This window comes from Mesitornis unicolor, unplaced genomic scaffold, assembly GCF_000695765.1.
Source record: "Mesitornis unicolor isolate BGI_N332 unplaced genomic scaffold, ASM69576v1 scaffold18863, whole genome shotgun sequence".
NCBI lineage: Eukaryota > Metazoa > Chordata > Aves > Mesitornithiformes > Mesitornithidae > Mesitornis > Mesitornis unicolor.
In genome coordinates this window covers 61,241-79,957 of record NW_010175572.1, presented here as the reverse complement: position 1 = coordinate 79,957, position 18,717 = coordinate 61,241, and the positions used below count along the sequence as shown (strand labels likewise).

Sequence of the window (18,717 nt, the reverse complement as noted above, 5' to 3'; positions counted from 1 at the left end):
CCCTGATCTCAGGGAGCAGTTCTGCTGCAGCCCATCAACCAACAAGCTCCAAGTCTAAAAAAACCTCCCTTTCAGTTTCAGGGAAGTTCCTTACAGCCAAATACTACTGTATCTATTTTAAAATCTTCTTCAACGGCTTGTGGGGTTTTTTTTAAAGCAGACTTCTAAAAGATCTAAAAAAAAAAAAAAGCATCTTGTTTAGGAATATACCTTACAAATCTGTGTTCAGATAGATAAACACCACTCAAAAAAGCAGTCTATCTGAAACCAGTAGGATGCTGGTTAACAAAGATATGTGGAATCAAGATGAAAAGCAGCAAGATATCAAAAGCAAATTTGTCCATTGTCATCCTCTTCCATCTTGTCAGTGTATGATGTTAATCTAAAGCAGCAGAAACAGGGCCAAGGACACTGACAAAAGCACTGAAATTTACTCTTCCTTCAATCATCTTGAGAAAAAATAAGTTTTGAGTAACCTTCACATTTCTATACAACAGCACCTCAGAAAAGAGAGAGAAATTCTCTTTATGCTGCCTGAAGAAAGGGACAGCCCACGTGGATCCCCGATACAGCACCATCTTGCCATTAGCAAAAGCAGATATTAATTTCTGAAGGAAGGTGCTGAATAAGGGAGATTGTTCCCTTCATTAATAGGTTAATCTTAGCTTTTGCAGCCTCAGCTGAAAACAACAAAGATGAGGCAGAAAAGGCCATATCAGTACTAGTGGCACAGGTAGAAAGAAAAGACCTTTGACCAAGTTGTGTTTTCCCAGCTCTATTCAGTCTGAGAAGAAAATAACAGGATGAGTCAATCTGAATAAATAAAATAATAAATTATTTGGAGTCTCATTATGTGCTTCCTATTTATCTTCTCTAATAAATAAAAGCCATCACATATGAATGGAATGAAATTAAAATAATATTTTATCTAGTGAATTTTTAAAGAAACAAACAGGATGCAGAATTCTACCTTGTAGACCTCTCAGTTGCTACCCAATGTTTCAGCTCTTATTGAAAAAGTCTTTAGATACGATGGTTATACAATAAAACTTGAAGCAAACATTTTCAGGGGAGAAGTCAAATATCTGTAACTTATGTTTTAGCTTGCAGATAGCTTGAAATAACACATCTCTCTGGGGTACCAACTGTCTCATTCATTTTAGTAGATGAGCTGTAGGTCAGCTGCAATCTTTTCCTTGATACTTTACTCAAAGCCATTTAAAAAAAAAATACAGAAGGGAGCATCATGTTATAATGGTTTATACTAATTTTTCCCCAAGATGTGCGTATAAACAAGGAATAGAGGAGAATGAGAGGGGTATTAAGATGCAGTCTTTAAATGTTCTTTTTAACAGTGCATGCTAGAAGTGTTTGTCAAGATGACTAGGAAATACAGATTATAAAAGATAAAATTTTCATTAATTCTGGTGAGTGATATTAAAGAAAACATGAAAAATAAATTTATTTCAGAGTATAAATTCATTACAGACCCAGCAATCTTTTCCACTCCCTGTTCCATATAGACCTATATGAATTAGCTACAATAAATGGACCTTTCTTGGTGTTTTTTTTAGAGCACTTCTGGAACAAAGATACTCTGTAGCTCACTGAGCCATTCTGAAACAAAAAGTAAACTTTAGTATTCTCTTTCTTGAAAGGAGACCATGAAAAATAAGGAAATTAAAGGAAAAGTATTAACAACTCTGGTTAGAAAGAAAAGGTATGCTAAATATGCCATATCACCTTTTTCGTATTTTTAAAGGGGAATGAAGATTAGATTACTAGTTTATTATGAGTGAAAGGACAGGGAAAAGAGGTACTTCATTTATGCCCTTCCCTCGCACCAACAAAACCAGTCAGCTAGGAAAGTAAGAGGCTCTGTATTAAGAGTGAAAACATCCAGCTGTGATCAGAGTTCACTTTCCCTTCATGAGGCTAAGGAGTCTGTTCCTAAACAGAGACCAGCGAGAAGACTGATCACCAGTAAACATAAGCCAAGAAACAATAGATACTCAGTCTGCTTCCTTAAGCATAACCTCTGTGGCCTGTCCAAATAGAATATGGGGGTGCTTTTTGGAGTGTATGCTTAAAAACATTTACATGTAAAATCTGTTTAGAAGAAACACCACAAAACTAACTTTCTAAAACACAGACAATTTATTAAAATGCAAGCTATCTGCTTCTTTAAATACTCTGGAAACCAAAAACTGATATGTACTTACTTTGGCAGTAGTTTCTTTAATGGACATGTTGAATGACTGTTCTTTTTCCTGAAGGCTAGAAGGGATTAAAATAAAATAAAATAAAATTGACCTTCTTTGCTCATCACGGTCTGCTACACAAGACACATTTTCATATGGAAGCACATAGGCTTTAAGATGACTCCTACTAACACAAAAGAGCCAGTACCAAGATAAAATCTGTATATTTGGGTTCAATGTTGCTAGTGACTAACCAACATTTTTTCCACCTAATTTCTTCCCACTTCATCCTGTTTGCTTGAAAAACAGTTCATACACTAGCTTTACAGTTCTTAATTAATGAGTTTATACTCATTTTACTTACCATCAAACACAATTATGATTATTTGTGTAATCATAATATCTTAGAAATTCCCAAAAGTGTCCAGGACTGAAGCTTTGCTAGGCTACCATCCAAACACCTAACACAAATGTGTTTCTGACACAAAGAGTTTGCAGTTATAACTATCTGCTTATAACCCAATTTCCAACTATGCCAGGAAAAGCTCAACTGCAGTCACTTGTTCTCACAGTAATTTTATATGAAATATCACTACTCAGTTTGTTTGGTTTAATAAAAACCTACAAATTATTTGTACCAAACTGATTCAACAGTAGGCTGAAATTGAGGCATTGTCCATGCTTATATGAACAGATTCAAGGTTTCCTGCCACATATAAAAACCAGTTAAGTTTACTACTTCGATATTACTGAACATAACATAAATCTGTGCCTTTAGTGCTCGTAAATAAATTAACAAGTTACATTTTTAACATAAACTTAAAAAATCCAAGTCAAATCAAGCATTAGGAATATGGAGATTTTTTTTTTGCAACTTTAATACTTCCCTCCCTTCTACTTTGTAGACAAACACTTTTAATCAGTGTTCAATTACTTTATCACACGCTATTTTCTTTCCTGTCAGACACCTCAATTCAGTGTACATGACAGCTGAAAATTCCCCACCAGCAGCCCTTCAATTCTTCCTTTTAGCTGCGTTACAAAAATTGTACTTCTTCCACAACCTATCACTGATACTCCTCCCAAATAGAGAACTATTAATTTATTTCTGAGCTTTTCTTTAGTGTTTGACACTGAAGTATCCAAGCATTTCAGAAACATCACTGGATTTATTTCAGTGATACTCCTGTAAGATACGGCAGCAGTGTATTCATTTTACAGGTGGAAGAAACACAACTCGCTGTTATTCAGAAAGCACATTAAGACAGAGTGCCTGTTTTGACACGCACACAGTCCCTGATGCTCACCTCTACACATTTCAGTTTTCTTTTGACAACTTGCTCCTTTGCATTTTCCAAGCACAGCACTTGCTGAGTCCTGCTTCAAGAGTCAGCGTTCATGTAAATCTGAACCGCAAAGCACACAAAGTTGGACTTGCACTCAGCTGCTGACCACCTCCCTCCAGCTGCACACAGCAGTGAGACAGGCTCAGAGGCAGAACTCAGCTGTCGAGCGCATCACTTAATTGCGTTAATGAGACAGTCATTTGCATTGCTTTCCCTCATGCCTTGCTTCATGGAGCACACTCCTCCTCAATCTACAGCCCAGCAAGGCCAGTCACCTCATTACTGCCACAGCACACAGGGGTCCCTTCAGCTCCAGATGAGGCAGTCCTCTCAGAAATACCTCATGACAGTGTAAATCAATGCCTGTGTAAGGCAACGAACAGAAATACAGTGGGCTAGCTATGTAAAAGCTGTTTAACAACATTTCCCACATAGCAGTCTCCAGTTTTTCCCCTTTTCTACAGCAATATATGGGCAAAACACAAAAGTTCACATGTGTAATGATGCCATTATCAACTTTCTGCCTGCCTCTGGGCATGCCAGAGGGAATGAACTATTTCGTCATTTTTTTTCTCAGTCTCTGGAGCTCCCAGTGACTTTCAGCATCTCCCACAAGCACCATCTGAGCTGGTCAGGTTATGTAAAAAAGAGTTGGGCTTTGTGTACAGATGTCAAGGGGAAGCAGCAAGGCTACAGTGTGTAATTGAATGAATAATGGGTGACTGACTCAGTTGTTCTGAAACTGCCTTATAAAACCCAACTCCAAAGACCCAAGACATAATAAAATGTAAAGTGCAGTTATAGCCAGAAGAACAACAGTATAAAGATGGCAGCTCCATTTAACAAATCTCTTCTGTGTGTCTTTTCTCTTATCTGTTTACCTTCCTCACAGAAAGCCCCCCCGCCCTGGTTCATACAACATTTCACTCCTCTGCAGAACTCACACTGCTAACAGAAAGAGATATCAATTTTTAATTTCTTTTTAAACCATACATACAAGATAGCGTTACAAAGACCCACTTGTAGAGTCCCTATTGCTAACAAGGATGCACAAGCCCATGCGGACTTTCAGGTCCAGGTGCTGAGTGGGAAAAAACATCTCCTTTATACCCATCTATCAAGACACTGAAAAATAAATAAGGAATGGCGCCCTGCCATTTCAATGACAGCAGAACTATAGCTCTAAGTGAAATTTGCAGAACTACAGTTTTAAGAGGATTTCATATTAATCTAACACATACCAATAAAGAATATGATTAGTAAATAATTATTTTGACTCAAGCTAGTGATAGCCACATTAACCAGAGACTTGAATCTAAAGAATCCTTTTGTTACAGTTACAGCATTCATGCAGACTCTTACAAGTGCATTTGTATTACTGATGGTACAAATTACACAGCAGTACCCTGTTTTGAATCCTTGTTAGCCTTCAGAGTGATACCATAGGAAACCCTTATCCTTTTTAGAGATTAGCCGATCCCACTATTCATATGCAGCAATCAAAATCATGTATGAACCAGCCACAGTTACCAACTTTGAACAGCTTCTAAGTAAGTTTATTCCCAGGTTGGTTTCTTCTACCACAAAACATCATCATGGGGAGGCCCTCACAAGCTTTCCAATTAACTGACAAGCTAATGAACTGCAAGAGAAGTCAAGCAATCAATACTGATGCATTCTACAGACAAAGGGCTTTAACAGCCATGATCTGATACATGTGGCTTGAACCAGAAATAGTATTTTCTTTTACCACCATCCTGGAGTATCGTATTTCATTTTAAGAGGAGCATTCTGTCTGCTTAACAGTTGCTTTACTTATTTCTACCAGGGAAAACAGCTTTAAAAAGAGCTCCTTGGAGTAACATTAAATTCTTGCCTGGGAAGATGTCCATAGTTTTGACTCATTGTTATTCTTCTCTGGCAAAACAGCTAATCAAGAATTTCACTGCTTGTTCTCACAGCCTCTGCAATCTATTATAAGGAACATTTAGAAGTTACTTCTCAAATTCAATATAAGCTAACTCCATCACAGAGAAAGCAAAGTTCTTGACCCAGCTGATGGAAGGACTAGAATAAGACAGGAATTCAATTAATGCAAAATTAACTGACTAAATGCAGGAAAATAAATGTTTTTAACACCTGCAGAACTGACAGCAATCTATAAATCATGTGTAATTTCTTCATGGCAGATAGTCATGTAGGCATACCATTTAAATGGCTTTACACACCTTAGGATCCATAACGAGAAGAGAAGAAAATAAAAGGAATGTAGACTTGATACATTCTAGGGCTTCATCGTATACATTCTAGATCAGAATAGGAAAGCAGGAGCTGAGGAATTACCCTTTCTGGATGATGAAAAACAGCAAAACACAGACTTCAGCTGGAGAACTGCAGGAGGATGTAGGAATGCTGTATATTCAGGAGATAAGGCTGACTTAGGATGTAGTAACAGACTACAAGAAAAATTTTAAGAACTAAATACTTCAAGCAAGCCAGTGCCTTTTAAGTATCTCATTTTAGTGACCTTAAAGAAAAATAGGTACTAAGTATGTTGAACTGTTGAAACCTGCTGAGATGATGTTCATAATCAGGAATAGCGTGTGCTGGCAAAATAAAGTAAGCCAATTCCATGTGATGGGGGACAGAAGAAAGGCTGGGAGCTGAGTGGTCTGGTTCACACATTCCTTGCTCTGTCACAGCCTTCTCATACAAACACTGAGGACATAAAATGTCATGATATAACAGAAAATGTTTAAAAAGCTTTTTAAAGAATATTCTGAGACATTATGATTCACATGCAGGAATTGCAGATACTATGGAAGTGGCTTTGTTCAGAGGAAGGCTGACTAGCACAATACTGGGAAGAACGGCTTTCTACTAAAGGAAAGGCATGTTTCTGAATGTCTTTCCTTCCACTTCGCTGGTATACTTCCCTTTGCAGAACAGGCTATTGTGTATTTATGTTTTGCTTCTTAAGAAAAAATTCAAAGAATGAAAATGGGCAAAAGGCAAATCACGCTGTTCTCTACTTTCAAGATACATAAATATACAGACTGCTTAAACAGAAACAGTTCCTGTATTAATGACAAAACATAAATGCAGTGACAAAAAAGGGAGTCAGAATGCTGTTTCCTTAACTGCACAACAGAACATACCACACAGGTAGTATCAGTGTAAAATAAATAAATTCTATACAGGAAATTCTTATTTTCATACAGAAACTAAGCAGCTAAATTTGATCTCTGAAGAGACTCAAAGACAAAATGATGCCCTTTAATAGCAAATATTCTTCCTTACATTACCTTCACCTAAAAAATTATTCTATATCCTGTTATTGCCCTCCCTATCTCCATACCACAATACAGTGCTTAAGCAAAAAGCACTTCCATTTCTTTAAGTACAAGTCAGAACAATTTAAAATTACACATATTCGAATTTCTAATTCAAGAGCAATGGCCTAGAAATCTAAGCTCACGTTGTAAGCATATGAAAAATCATGATGGGCTGAACCCTCATTTCGTATGAATATGTATTCCCTCCTAGCTAAAACTACTATTAAAGAGTATTTTCTTGACTATCAGCAAATTTAAACAGTTTACAGTATGTCTGAATTTGGCCCAGAGTAATGAGACTGCCTGCAAAGCACAACCACATTCTAATAGTCACAGCCTGCAGAGAGCATGACTTTTCCAACTTTAAGTCTTCTAACACAATTTCTTCTCTGTTTCTGAAGTCACAAGAAGCTGTACTCTCTTAGAAGATGAAAATATATAAACCAAGGCCTACACTTGTAATCTTGCTTTTAACAGCATAGAGAAGCTGACCCTCCAAAGAAGCTTTTGTCCAGTCCTTTGCAAAATAAGTGCTGCTCGGGAAACATTTGGTGTAAACATCTGCTACAGTCTACATCAAGGCAAAAATCCAACAAAAATCCAATAAAAACTTTAAGTCTAGGGACTTCACTGGGCCTTTAAGGAAGAGATCCACAATACAAACAATCAGTAACTTTCTTGTACTTTTACAGTTCCCTTGATGTGCATATCTCAGAAAGCTTTGAAGACAAGTCAGGAAAAAAAGCTTTTGAACAAAACTATACTTAAAAAGGGATTGCTTTAAGCTACAAGTGTACAACTAAAAGTAAAAGAAAAAATAAGAAAACATACTTGTACCCGAAGTTTTCTTCACTAAAATCAGATTCATTATCACAGACACCATGTGCAGTTTTTTACCAGGGCAAGACCTACAAGGGTGTTGCTGGTCCTACACTTCTGCTCAATTAAGAATGTTGAGAGCTACATTGCATTAAATGCCCTAAGATGAAACAGCACTTTTTGTTTTCTTTTTATACTCTCCATCATGAAGCTTTATTCTACTTAACCAAGGATGACATTGACTAACAAGATTTTAATTCTATGTGATCTGTTCATAAGCCTGGCTGGGCTGCATATCTGAGTATTATCATACCAGGAAAGCAATTTCTCAGTCAAGCACATAATGCACACACATGCACCTTTGTGCAATGATCCATGGGACTTAAAACAATGGAGATTTTCATAGCAGCATATCTACATGTTGGGACACAAAATCATCTTTTAAAAGTAAGTCAGGGTTTTCCACAAACTCTGATTTTCCCTTAGATAATGCAGCACACAGAAAACATTGAAGATGATAGAGCTGGTTAAACAATGATAAAACCACAAAATTTCTGCTGAACTTATGAGATGAAAATCCAGTTTCTCTATTTAAACATGTCATTGCTCTTGAGGCATGGACTTTGACACTAAAAAGAAGAAGAGAAAAGTTGTGTTTAATTCACACTGAAAATGAAATTTGTGGCAGCTGCAAGGACTACTCACCTGAATTAGAAGTAAAATGCAAAGTGTCAACTTGGAAAGCTTCCAACCTCAAAAATTAATCTGATCGGAGAGAAAAATTATCAAGAGATGTACTTTAAGGTACAGGAGCATTGGACCTTCTGCACATTTCAAGCTACAGCATTCTCCAAGGAATATGAATGAGAACCCAAAATTAGGCACATAGCTCCGAACGATCAGAGAGCTGATTCTGCCCCAGCAATTTTCTCTTCTTCCAGCTATCATTTGCAGAGCAGTATTTCTTCACTGTTGCTTTATGTCAAGAATTGCTTCAGTATCTATCTGTGCTACCCCACTCAGAATTTATCAAGAGGTAGATCTAGAAGCACACTTTCCTAGCATTTTTGTATAGTCTCATCTTACCAAAAAGGTTTCCATTGACTCATGGGTTGCTGAGTGACTGCACTTTGTTGACTCAAAGAGTTATACCTATACGAAGTGGACTATAACAACTCATCATCCTGTCCAGAAGCTCTTACATACACAAGAACTCTGAACTGAGACAAACCTTACTTGCTACAATGCTGCCGGACACTAGACCCAGTTATGGGAGCTTTGCAGAAAAAACAGGGCATTAGATGACACTTCATAGTTTTTGGTAACAATGATTAATAAGAATTTTCTTTAATGTTTGCAATAGGAGGACTGAGGCAGCACCTCTGTCTGCATAGTACAGTAGCTGGTATTTTTTTAGATAAAATCACTCCAATAGAAACAACCAGTTCACAGTCACTTGAAGATGCTGCTGGTATCTTTAACGATGATTCCAAGCTGAGTTTTCATGGCCATGTATTGAGAAATCTTCTGATCCTGTAACATACCATTCAGACAGCCAAACTGGCTGTCTGTTTCAACCAACCATTCGTGTGGTGCTGTATTTCCCACCACTCTTCTGTCAGCTGCTGCTGCAGAGCGGTTGCGGCAGTTGTTGCTCCAGCTGCTACCTGAAACAGGAGCATCAGCCAATCAAGCAGCTATCTGCAGCAGCAATTCTTCACATCCAAACACTTTCCCCAGATTTTCTGATGTGTCAAGAGATCCTCATTCTTCTGCTACATTTGTCTGAAGTGCACAAAAACTAGAGCTTACCTAGAGCAACTGCAATTATTCTCCTAAGAATAACATCCATTGTACTTCACTGACTTCAGGGTCTGTCCCTGAATATTGTTGTTAGCTGTTTCTCTTGATTATATACAAATGAATTCAGTATCATACATTGATTGGGACAGCTGGCCACTTTTTCCTGAAGAGAAATAAGTCTCATCATATACAGCCCCAGAGGAATTAGCACATATGTGGCCTGGACTTCAAAGGCCGCTACATCCCTTTGGATGCTGTTCAGGCAAGCAGGGAGAACCAGATGCTCAGCACAGAAAAACAGATTCCTCATTACACTGCACGTGTGGGTACTCAACCGGGTGGCACTCACCTTTCTCCTGGGACTTTTTCCTTCTATAACGCTGCTTGGAAGGACAAAAACCACCTCTAAGATAGCTCAAAAATACTTCGGGTTGCTAGCAGTGGCTCTGTCCACCAAGCTGGAAGACTTGCTCTGTCCGTTCCCTGCTGTGTTTCCAACCCCTCCTGTTCTTCCCAAGGAAGGCCAGTATCTATGGTGTGGGAGCAGATTTTGCAGAAGTCCTTTTTCCTCCCTGTGACAGGGGTCCCTCACTGGCCCTGGTGGGATCAGAGGCACTACAAGCTGCTGAGCCACACAACAAAGAACTCTGTGCTCAGACACAGGCAACTCAAACAAAAAATCCTCTGCCACAGTTTCAAACTCTGGCAGCTCTTGTTCAATGTCTGTTTGCACCTTTGCAGGAAGCAAATTCACTTCGTGTGCTGAAGCACAGACACTGTATGACATGCCAGGCTTTCAGTACACAGTTTCTTCTAAAGCTGCTCCCACAAGTCAGGGAAAAAAAGAAACAAAGCCACTTACCCAAGGAGTCTACCCTTCAATCCTAGGCAGAGAACAAAGGAATGGAATTAATCCTAGGTAGACAAAATGGAGAGGAAAACACTTATCTGTCTTTTCACCTTTTTGTAAAAAGAAAGCTCAGCCTCCTCATCAGTCAGATGATAAAGGAAGAGGCAGACCTCTCCTTTCACCTATGACTTGGTGACATGAGACAATCCCATCATCAAAGCTTGAAAGGTTGGGTTATGATGTTTGACATGAAATTTGGAGTTTCCCCTCAAAAAGTCCCTTGTCCACAGCAGATTAGGTGTTGGGGAACATCCTGTCCTCTGGCCCTGCTCCAAGCCTGCTACTGCAGGTTTTGTGAAGCTGTAGCACACAGAATAAAATGGATCAATGTATCATTAAATAAAAGAAGTACAAGTAAGAAAAACAGGGCAGCACACCATCTTCATTACCTAGCTATAGTAGTAGCAGTGGTATTGGCTATATTTTAAGAACCCCATAATTGTACTTTGATTCATCTCATGCAGCGTAGACAGAGGCATATTTCCTACCAGAGAACAGTTTTAAAATTCTTTGTTAAACTTTAAAAAAAAAAAAAAATCAAAGCAGCATGAAAAGGCCCTAAGTCAAGGCAGTAAGGCCTCACTTAAAGTGACCTGTGCATTGTCCTCATATCATGGAAAATGATGTATCACTGACTGAAATCAAGTCAACACAAACAGGTCTGGAAGGGAACTGAAGCTGTCAGAAGCCTTGAAGACTCCCACACCCAGAGCTTACAACTGGGACAGAAGTGAACCACAGGGAGAGCAGTTTCTGGGGCTGTGCAACACTTCTTCATGTGGTGTATTTCATATGCAAACACTATTTTCTCAGTTCCTGCAGACCTGCAAAGCTAAAAATAACCAAACTAATGAACTGACAGAGCTCTCTCTTCCTCACTTCTACTACTTAGTGATGAAGCCCTGGCTGTGGTGGCCACTACAGAAGTTATCTGTTTTGTCTGAGCATCTGACAGCTCAAGATGCTCATTTAATCATGCATATTTATAAGAGGGAAACAACGCTTACCTGTTTTACTTATTTACATTCCTTTTTTAAATATTATCCTTTCCCTATACTTCTGATATTTTACAGTAATAACATGTGGACAGATAGTGTGATGTGGGTGTCAGAAAGAGAGAGAGATATTTTTAAGAAGGGGGAAAAGAAGAAAAACTGTCATACAAAGCAGGAAACAGTACAGAGGAAGGAGCCCGGAAGCTTTATCCTCTCACACAGCACAGGAGCAAAAAATCTTACACAGATCAGACACATACACACACAAACACAGATGCTTACACCAGCATGACAAAATGTAACTATATCTGGGAAGAGAAGGAAGGGATTATCAGGTAGCGACAAGTGACAGCAGGAGTTGGAAAGGCTGGTCAGAAGGGCAGAAAGACTTTCTGCCAAGGGCATGGCTTCGCTGACATCCTCCCAGGACAGAGATATGATGCAGCAGCACGAGAAATTCACCCAAGAAGTGAAAGACCCAGAAGTAAATTCAGTTGCACAAGGTGAACACAGCAGCAACTTGCTGGAAACTGCTCCATGAATAGTCAGTCCCAGGACCAGCTAAAACCTCCTCAGCACCAAATGAGGCCAGAATAATGATGCAATGTGCTTAGAGGTCTATTAAACCAATGACGTCTTCATAGTTGGACAAATAACACAGCACAGGAGTCTCTCCTGAACATAATCAGGAAGATCTTTCAGGAAAACAAAAAAATTAGATTATCTTGTGTCTAACCAATATCACTTTCTACTTGTAACTAAGCACCACTAAGGTTGTGAGATCAGGAAAAAGTGCAGGCAACAAAAAAGCTCCAAACAACCCAAAACCCCAAGCAGTATATGCAGAAATAAAGACTCCGAGAATATCTGGCATTTAAAGTACAATTTAGTTCTCTACTGTCCCACACAGGCCCAGCAAAAAGTCAGGAACATTAGCAGCCTGTGTATTGTAGTAGAAACTTTCTGATGCTATAAAGCCATTTTGTCCCTCTGCTTTTTATATCTGTGCTACCCTTTTATTCCCAGAGGATATTTTTGATACGTATGCATTTACACAGAAATATCAGAAAACCTCAAACCACTTATTTAAAAAGGACTTTCCTGGACAGACTGCACATTATGTAACAAACAATAGAAATAGTTTTGAAAAGGCAGAGTGCAGTTTGTTTTGCTGCTTCTAAATACAATTCTTTAAAGCTAAGATTTTTGTTAAAAGGCTAATGCAAATAAAAATGGCTGCATTCAGACTTCTTCAGTAATTTCACATAGCTTGCTAACTACTACTTTGATAAGAAATTTCAGGCAGACATATACTTTGAAGAACAACAAAATGCGTACAAAGCAGTCTCTCCTAATGACAGTACATGACAACCCATTCTGAATGGCACTTTTCCTAAGTTATTATGTGAAACTACATATAAGTCTTTTTTCCCCAACTTTTCCCAACTAAATAAACTTCTCTAAAAAAATCTACCTTTTTGGGGTTTATCAGGCTTTGGTCTCAACTGAAGTTGCTGAATGCTTTGAGTATATTCCAAGAAATAAGGTTTTCAACCCCCTGAGCATTTGTATTCACTTTGAATTGATCTTCGCCAGATGAGCTCCAGGCATCACTAAAGCAGAGTGAACTGGTGGCATAAAATTTCAAGTTCGGTTCTTTGGATTACTGGCCATGACAGTACCATAGTAACTAATATACAGAATAGAGAATTTCCCTATCTTCAGAAGATCCCATGCACTCACCATGGAACAAATTCCTACTAACTAAAAATTGTTCCATGGGAAAAGTGGAAGAAGTGGAGTATTCAAGTGCTTTGAAAAAATATTTAATTGAATTTCTCTCTTTTAACCACCATTCAGTTCCCAGACAATACTCCAGATGGAACTGTGCAATTTATTTTAAGGATGACATGCTGTACAGTCACATGCATCTGCAAATACAGATAAGACCAGTAAAACTAAATACGAACAGAAGTATAACAGACTTCCCCAGTTTTCATTGTGAAACGAAAAGAAACAGGTACTGAAGAGAATAAGTCAAATAATTAGCATGGTCTTATTTTATAATGAAAAAATTCAAGTTACACTAGTTAAAAACATGTATTTCTGAAATGGTGTCCTCTTCAGCAGAGGATACAGAAATGATACATTTTGTTACCTTTTGTAATCTTCAGGAGAAAGTACTTCACACTGAAACATTTAGACCTATTTTGATTTCAGCATGCTGTCTTCAGTTAAACCACAGACACATGTGGTGGTGCACACACCAGCTGCTCCCACCTTTTAAACACATCTCCACGCAACCTCACACAAGCAAACTGAGCTTTTGCACTGCAATTTACTCATTTTATAACAATGATTACACTCTTTGTATTACCAGGAGCAATTAGGCCCATCTGGATGAGCAAAACAACCACATTCTCTGGTCTCAGCCTCGGTGAGAATCCCCGTCAAAACACACGCTAACATATATGTGAATTAACTGGCCAGGTTTTAACCTCAGCCTCCAACAGCCCTCAAGAAAGGGCCCAGGGTAACATGTCTAATATTTCTCAATTCTTCAGACTCAGAGCATGCTGTAGTTACTGACAAAGGCTTTTTGTTTTGAAAAAGTCCACCACATACCGAAGACAAACAAGACAAAACAAAGGATTATTAATCTTCCTGAAAATAACAATGTTTGACAAGAAAAATAAGCTTAGAAACAATGCTCAGCCCAATGTTGCATTGACTTGCTACAGCATACTTCTATGTGGGCAATTATTCTTCATTTAAGATGTTCTCTCATGTTCCCTGAAGTTTGCTTTAATAAGTTGCTATTTAATAGCATTTAGACCAAGAAAAGCAATATAATTTGTATTTCATAGCAAGCTGCAAGCAACTCAGTATGATTCATTTGCACAGATTGTCTTAAGAGATGCTTCACATCAGGTCTGTGTTATTTCGGCACTGAATGCAATTCATGTACCCAACAAATAATTATGCAAAAGCACATTATAGCAGTACTTTACTGTGTAGCACAAAGCAGTTCGAGTAAGTACATAGTATCTTGCAAGTCAATACCCAGGAGCTTGTCATTTACAGCCCATCAATACTGAACAACATCCTACATAACACTGATCTTTAGTATTGTGCACAAGTAATAGTTTTATTTCTCACACAGATAGCCTTAACTTCAGAAGACTTTTTTTTTTCTCTGCAATGATTCATAAAATAAAATGTTCATTTCCAGAAGAATCTCTTTCACATTAAAAATCCCCAGACTTTGGAATTTAAAATTAACATGCTGAACTGGCTTCATCAAGTATTTTAACCTGTTACCTAATATACAACTGCCTTTCATAAGAAGTACTGATTTAGGATAAGCCAATGCAAGTTGCAACGAGGGAAATCCTGGCGAGTTACAAGACAAAAAAAGTTCACAGCAGAACTGGTGAAATGCATGATGCCTAGCAAGGCTGCAAAATCTCCATCCTTGAATACACATGAAACTCAGACAGGTGGGGCCCCGAGCGACCTGATTTCACTTGGAAATTCTGACCTTGCTTTAACCAGGAGTTTGAGAAGATGACCTCCTAAATTATTCTATAATTGTATGACAATGTAGGGGATGCCCATAGGCACACGGGAAGTATATCCACACCAGATGTCTTACTATCTACTTGCTGCTTTTTCATCTTACACAAAGAGAGAACAGAACATCACCAGATGCAGACATAAGATCACTGTACTTAAGGTGTGATGGACTGCAAAGCTTTAAAAGGAAGACACCAATCACTTTGTTCAGTTTAGCAGAGCGTGTAACTCTCACTGTTAATTAGCCACAATCATTGTAGGAGCATATTCAGCCCTCCTGGATATATAGACTGCCCTGAAAGCAAGAAGTGGCAAGAACCCGTGCTGGAATTGTGCCTGCTGACCACGACACAAGCACAGCACTGGGATACTTTCAGCCACCTAAAGTAGCAAGTGGTTCAAGGAAAAAACTTGAGAACCAAATGTAAGGAAGGGACCACAAGATAAAGTCAAGGGGTTGAGCCACACAGCTGGACTGGAGATTTTAGCCTGTGCTCCCAAGGCAGTTTATGCATTTTTCAACAGAGCAGCAGGCATGGCATATACAACACTTACGCAGATTTTGAATGGGATTTACCAGATCAAGAAGCTACATCATGTAATGAAAACACCTACAAGGTGTTTTTAATTCAGAGAGAGCTGCCATCTCCTGCAGAGAAGAGAGAAGCTGCTGAATAGGCAGTGAGAAGTACCTTGCTTCTTTGAAAGCCTGCATCGGCCAGGTTGTAACACGTTCCTACCAGCTCACTTTGCTTTTAAGTTGGCAAGAAGAAAGTTAAAAAATAAAATCTAGCACTTCATTGGTGAACAGTTGCCAACTCCCTCAACAACTATGACCACCAGGTCTCTCTCTCATCTTAGCTGAATGCTGTAACCATTAATCCTCTCCACCTTCACTCTCCCAGAGTCACATTTCCTCCTGCCCTTTTGCCAGATTTCTTCTTTTGCATTCCTGGATACGTTAAGGCCCACCTTAAGATTTGTGATGAAACATGCTGCCTGCCAGGTCACTGCAATCCTTGGCAGGTACGAGTTTGCTCTGAGTCTGTAGGTTCAGGTCTAGACAGACTGCTGAGGACTTACACACAGAGCTTCCACAATCTGAACCAAGGACTTGAGCTTCTCTGTGACGATGTCATAGGTGGACATCTACATTATTGCCATCAGTTCTGGTCGAAAAAGGTTTTGCGGTTTGAAAAGAGCACACAACTGTAGTCTGACATAGGAGATTTAAACTGTTCCTGAAGGCCATCACAGATGCCGGCTACGCTTGCTTACTTGTGCAGCCCAAACCAGCATTTCTTTCTCCCTACAGCTATGGTAAAGAGAGCAAAAGTACCTGACCATTTGCCCTGGTGACACAAAGTTGATCAACAAAGAAAACTAAAACAGAAAAGTTCTGTTCAAGTCATCTTTAAAAGAAAGGGCAGAAATTAATTTTAAGTCTTCATTGAAGTTCTGAACCGACTTCAAATAATGAACACCAGTATTCCCTCAAGTGACTGCATTATTCATGGTGCTGCTGAACAAAGTACTCCGAGCAAGTTCTTCCTGAACCAGTACCAATTTAACTGATCTTTAAATAATTTCCCAAAGACTTAAGTGCAATTCAAACATCACATCAGCAGTGTGAGAGAAATAAAAAAAAAATAAAAATCAGAGTATTCTTTCATAAGCAAATCCAAAACTAAGAGAAAACTCCAATCAAAGCATGGGTTCTCAGACTGACTGCTTGAGAGCTTTTATTCCTCAATCTCAGAAACACAGGTGAAAGTTACTATTAAAACAAACTGAATTTAATTCAGGAAACTATTTCCCATAACCTAATTTAAATTTTTAAACGAACCACAAAAGAAAGGAATATGCCCTCTAAAAAATGTTCTGCTGACTTAAAAAAAAAAAAGTATAAATTAGCACACACAAGCAGCAGTTTCTCATGAATGTTAATATAACCAAACTAAATGAAATAAACATGAAGGGAGAAAAAAAATGCAAGCAACATAGTTACTGCTTATCTGGAAGAAATGCAAGTTAGGATAAACAGGAATTTTATTTTGTCCTGGTGACACAGCAGCAGTAACACATTCAGAGTTCCATCATCAACATCCCATTGACTACCAGTACAGTTTAGGCCCTGAAGCATTTCTATTGCTTTTGTAAATAAAGATGAGGTTATTTCCAAAAGGTTACCAAAAGTAGCTACTTTTCTATTTAAATAAACCATACAATGTGCATTTAACTGTAGGTGTTCCAGAAGTCTTCATGCTGTATCCCTTTGCCCACTACCTCAAGTCCACTGTCTGAGCCTAATACTCATCACATTCATTATGAATTTATGATGACTGGAAGTTCACTGAAGAAATATCTGCAATATTTATTTGGATGAGGCCTAGTACACACTTACAGGCTGTGAGAAATATGCTGTAGCTACTGCATTGCCAAGCTAGGGAAAAGGTTCAACCAGATAACAAGTAGTTTAATCAGATGATAGGTATGAACAGTTGATGGATATGTATGCTTTCTGTTGGTGGCTCTTGAGCACAAAAAAGTAATAAGTGTAAGACGTTCAAATAACTAAAGTCTTCCTTCTTGAGTAAGTATATTAATATTACAACTTCAACATCTATTCTCTGAAAATTTTAAAGTATCTGAATCCAGCTAATTAGCTGGCACAATTAAGAGGAAAACAACTGACAGCCAACTCAACAGTACGTTGGAAAGGTACGAGACTCTACCTCACTGGCAACATATTAAAAATTAAATACCTCTTTATTGTCCCTGGAAGATCCAGACTGAATGGAATTTGATAGGAGGATGCTAAAGTGTCATCCACAGCTTTGCTTATTTCCTGTAGCTCTCTCAAAGAAATGCAGCCAAGTAAAGCAGTCAGTTCACAGTCCTGTGACTGAATAAGCCTATCTTGTTCTTCAACTTCTCTTCTTAGCTGTTGATCTTTTGCTTCTAGTATGGCCAGTCTTGCTCGGAGGTCTTCAATTTCCTTCTGCATAGAACAGAAATCTGAGTCTACTATGAACCCTATTAAAGAAACCTCTCCGTCCCTAGAAAAATACAGTACAAGTCTCAGAAGTAGAATGAACTAAGATTGTCCAATTTAGCACAACAGTGAATGAAAAGACATTCTTTTGTTGATGCACAAATTCTTACATCTGTTGTATTTAGAAAGTCTAGTGCTTCAACAGTCTGAAACTCCCCACCTCCATATCAACACCAAATTTTAAGTTCCTCTTCCACTACCACCTGTCAGTCACCTTTTACCATTAAAATACATAGGTATTTCCCATGTTAAAAACTTCCCCAGAAATCCCAAAATCTCAGTTCAATCAAGACAACAGAATCTTGCTACAGACTGGCAGTTAAAGTCATCAACAACCTATCTGTCCTGCAGAATATCGCTGGGATGGTTCCTCTTCACTTCCAACACATCACCAGGCACAGAATGTAAGTGGTGAACCACTGACTGTCTGGCCAGTCCTTTATACTATTAATATTTAATTTTAATTAATTCTCTTGACTTAAAATGACCAGAGCTTCAACCTCAGTTACACTTGTCTTGCCTGAAATTCAAACCCCATGCATCATGATACTGGTGTTTCTTGCAAGAACACATTCTAATTTTCCCTTGAAAACCCAACAGATAGCTTGCACCCAAGGAAGGAGCATTTCTTGAAGGAGTCTGGCTTGCTGAGTTTCTAAAGTTATTTAATCTATGTC

General features: G+C 38.5%; 1 protein-coding gene across 1 annotated transcript in view; it reads right to left on the bottom strand.

The window, feature by feature from the left end:
• LOC104538292 (disrupted in schizophrenia 1 protein-like) overlaps positions 1-18,717 on the bottom strand; it is a gene marked incomplete at its 3' end in the record, with an annotated part of 67,078 nt that overhangs the window by 3,937 nt on the left and 44,424 nt on the right. The window contains exons 6-7 of the mRNA XM_010181442.1: positions 17,751-17,986; positions 2,223-2,277 (exon numbers count right to left, since the gene is read on the bottom strand). Of these exons, the coding sequence (XP_010179744.1) occupies positions 2,223-2,277; positions 17,751-17,986 (291 nt within the window). The remainder of the gene's footprint in view (positions 1-2,222; positions 2,278-17,750; positions 17,987-18,717) is intronic.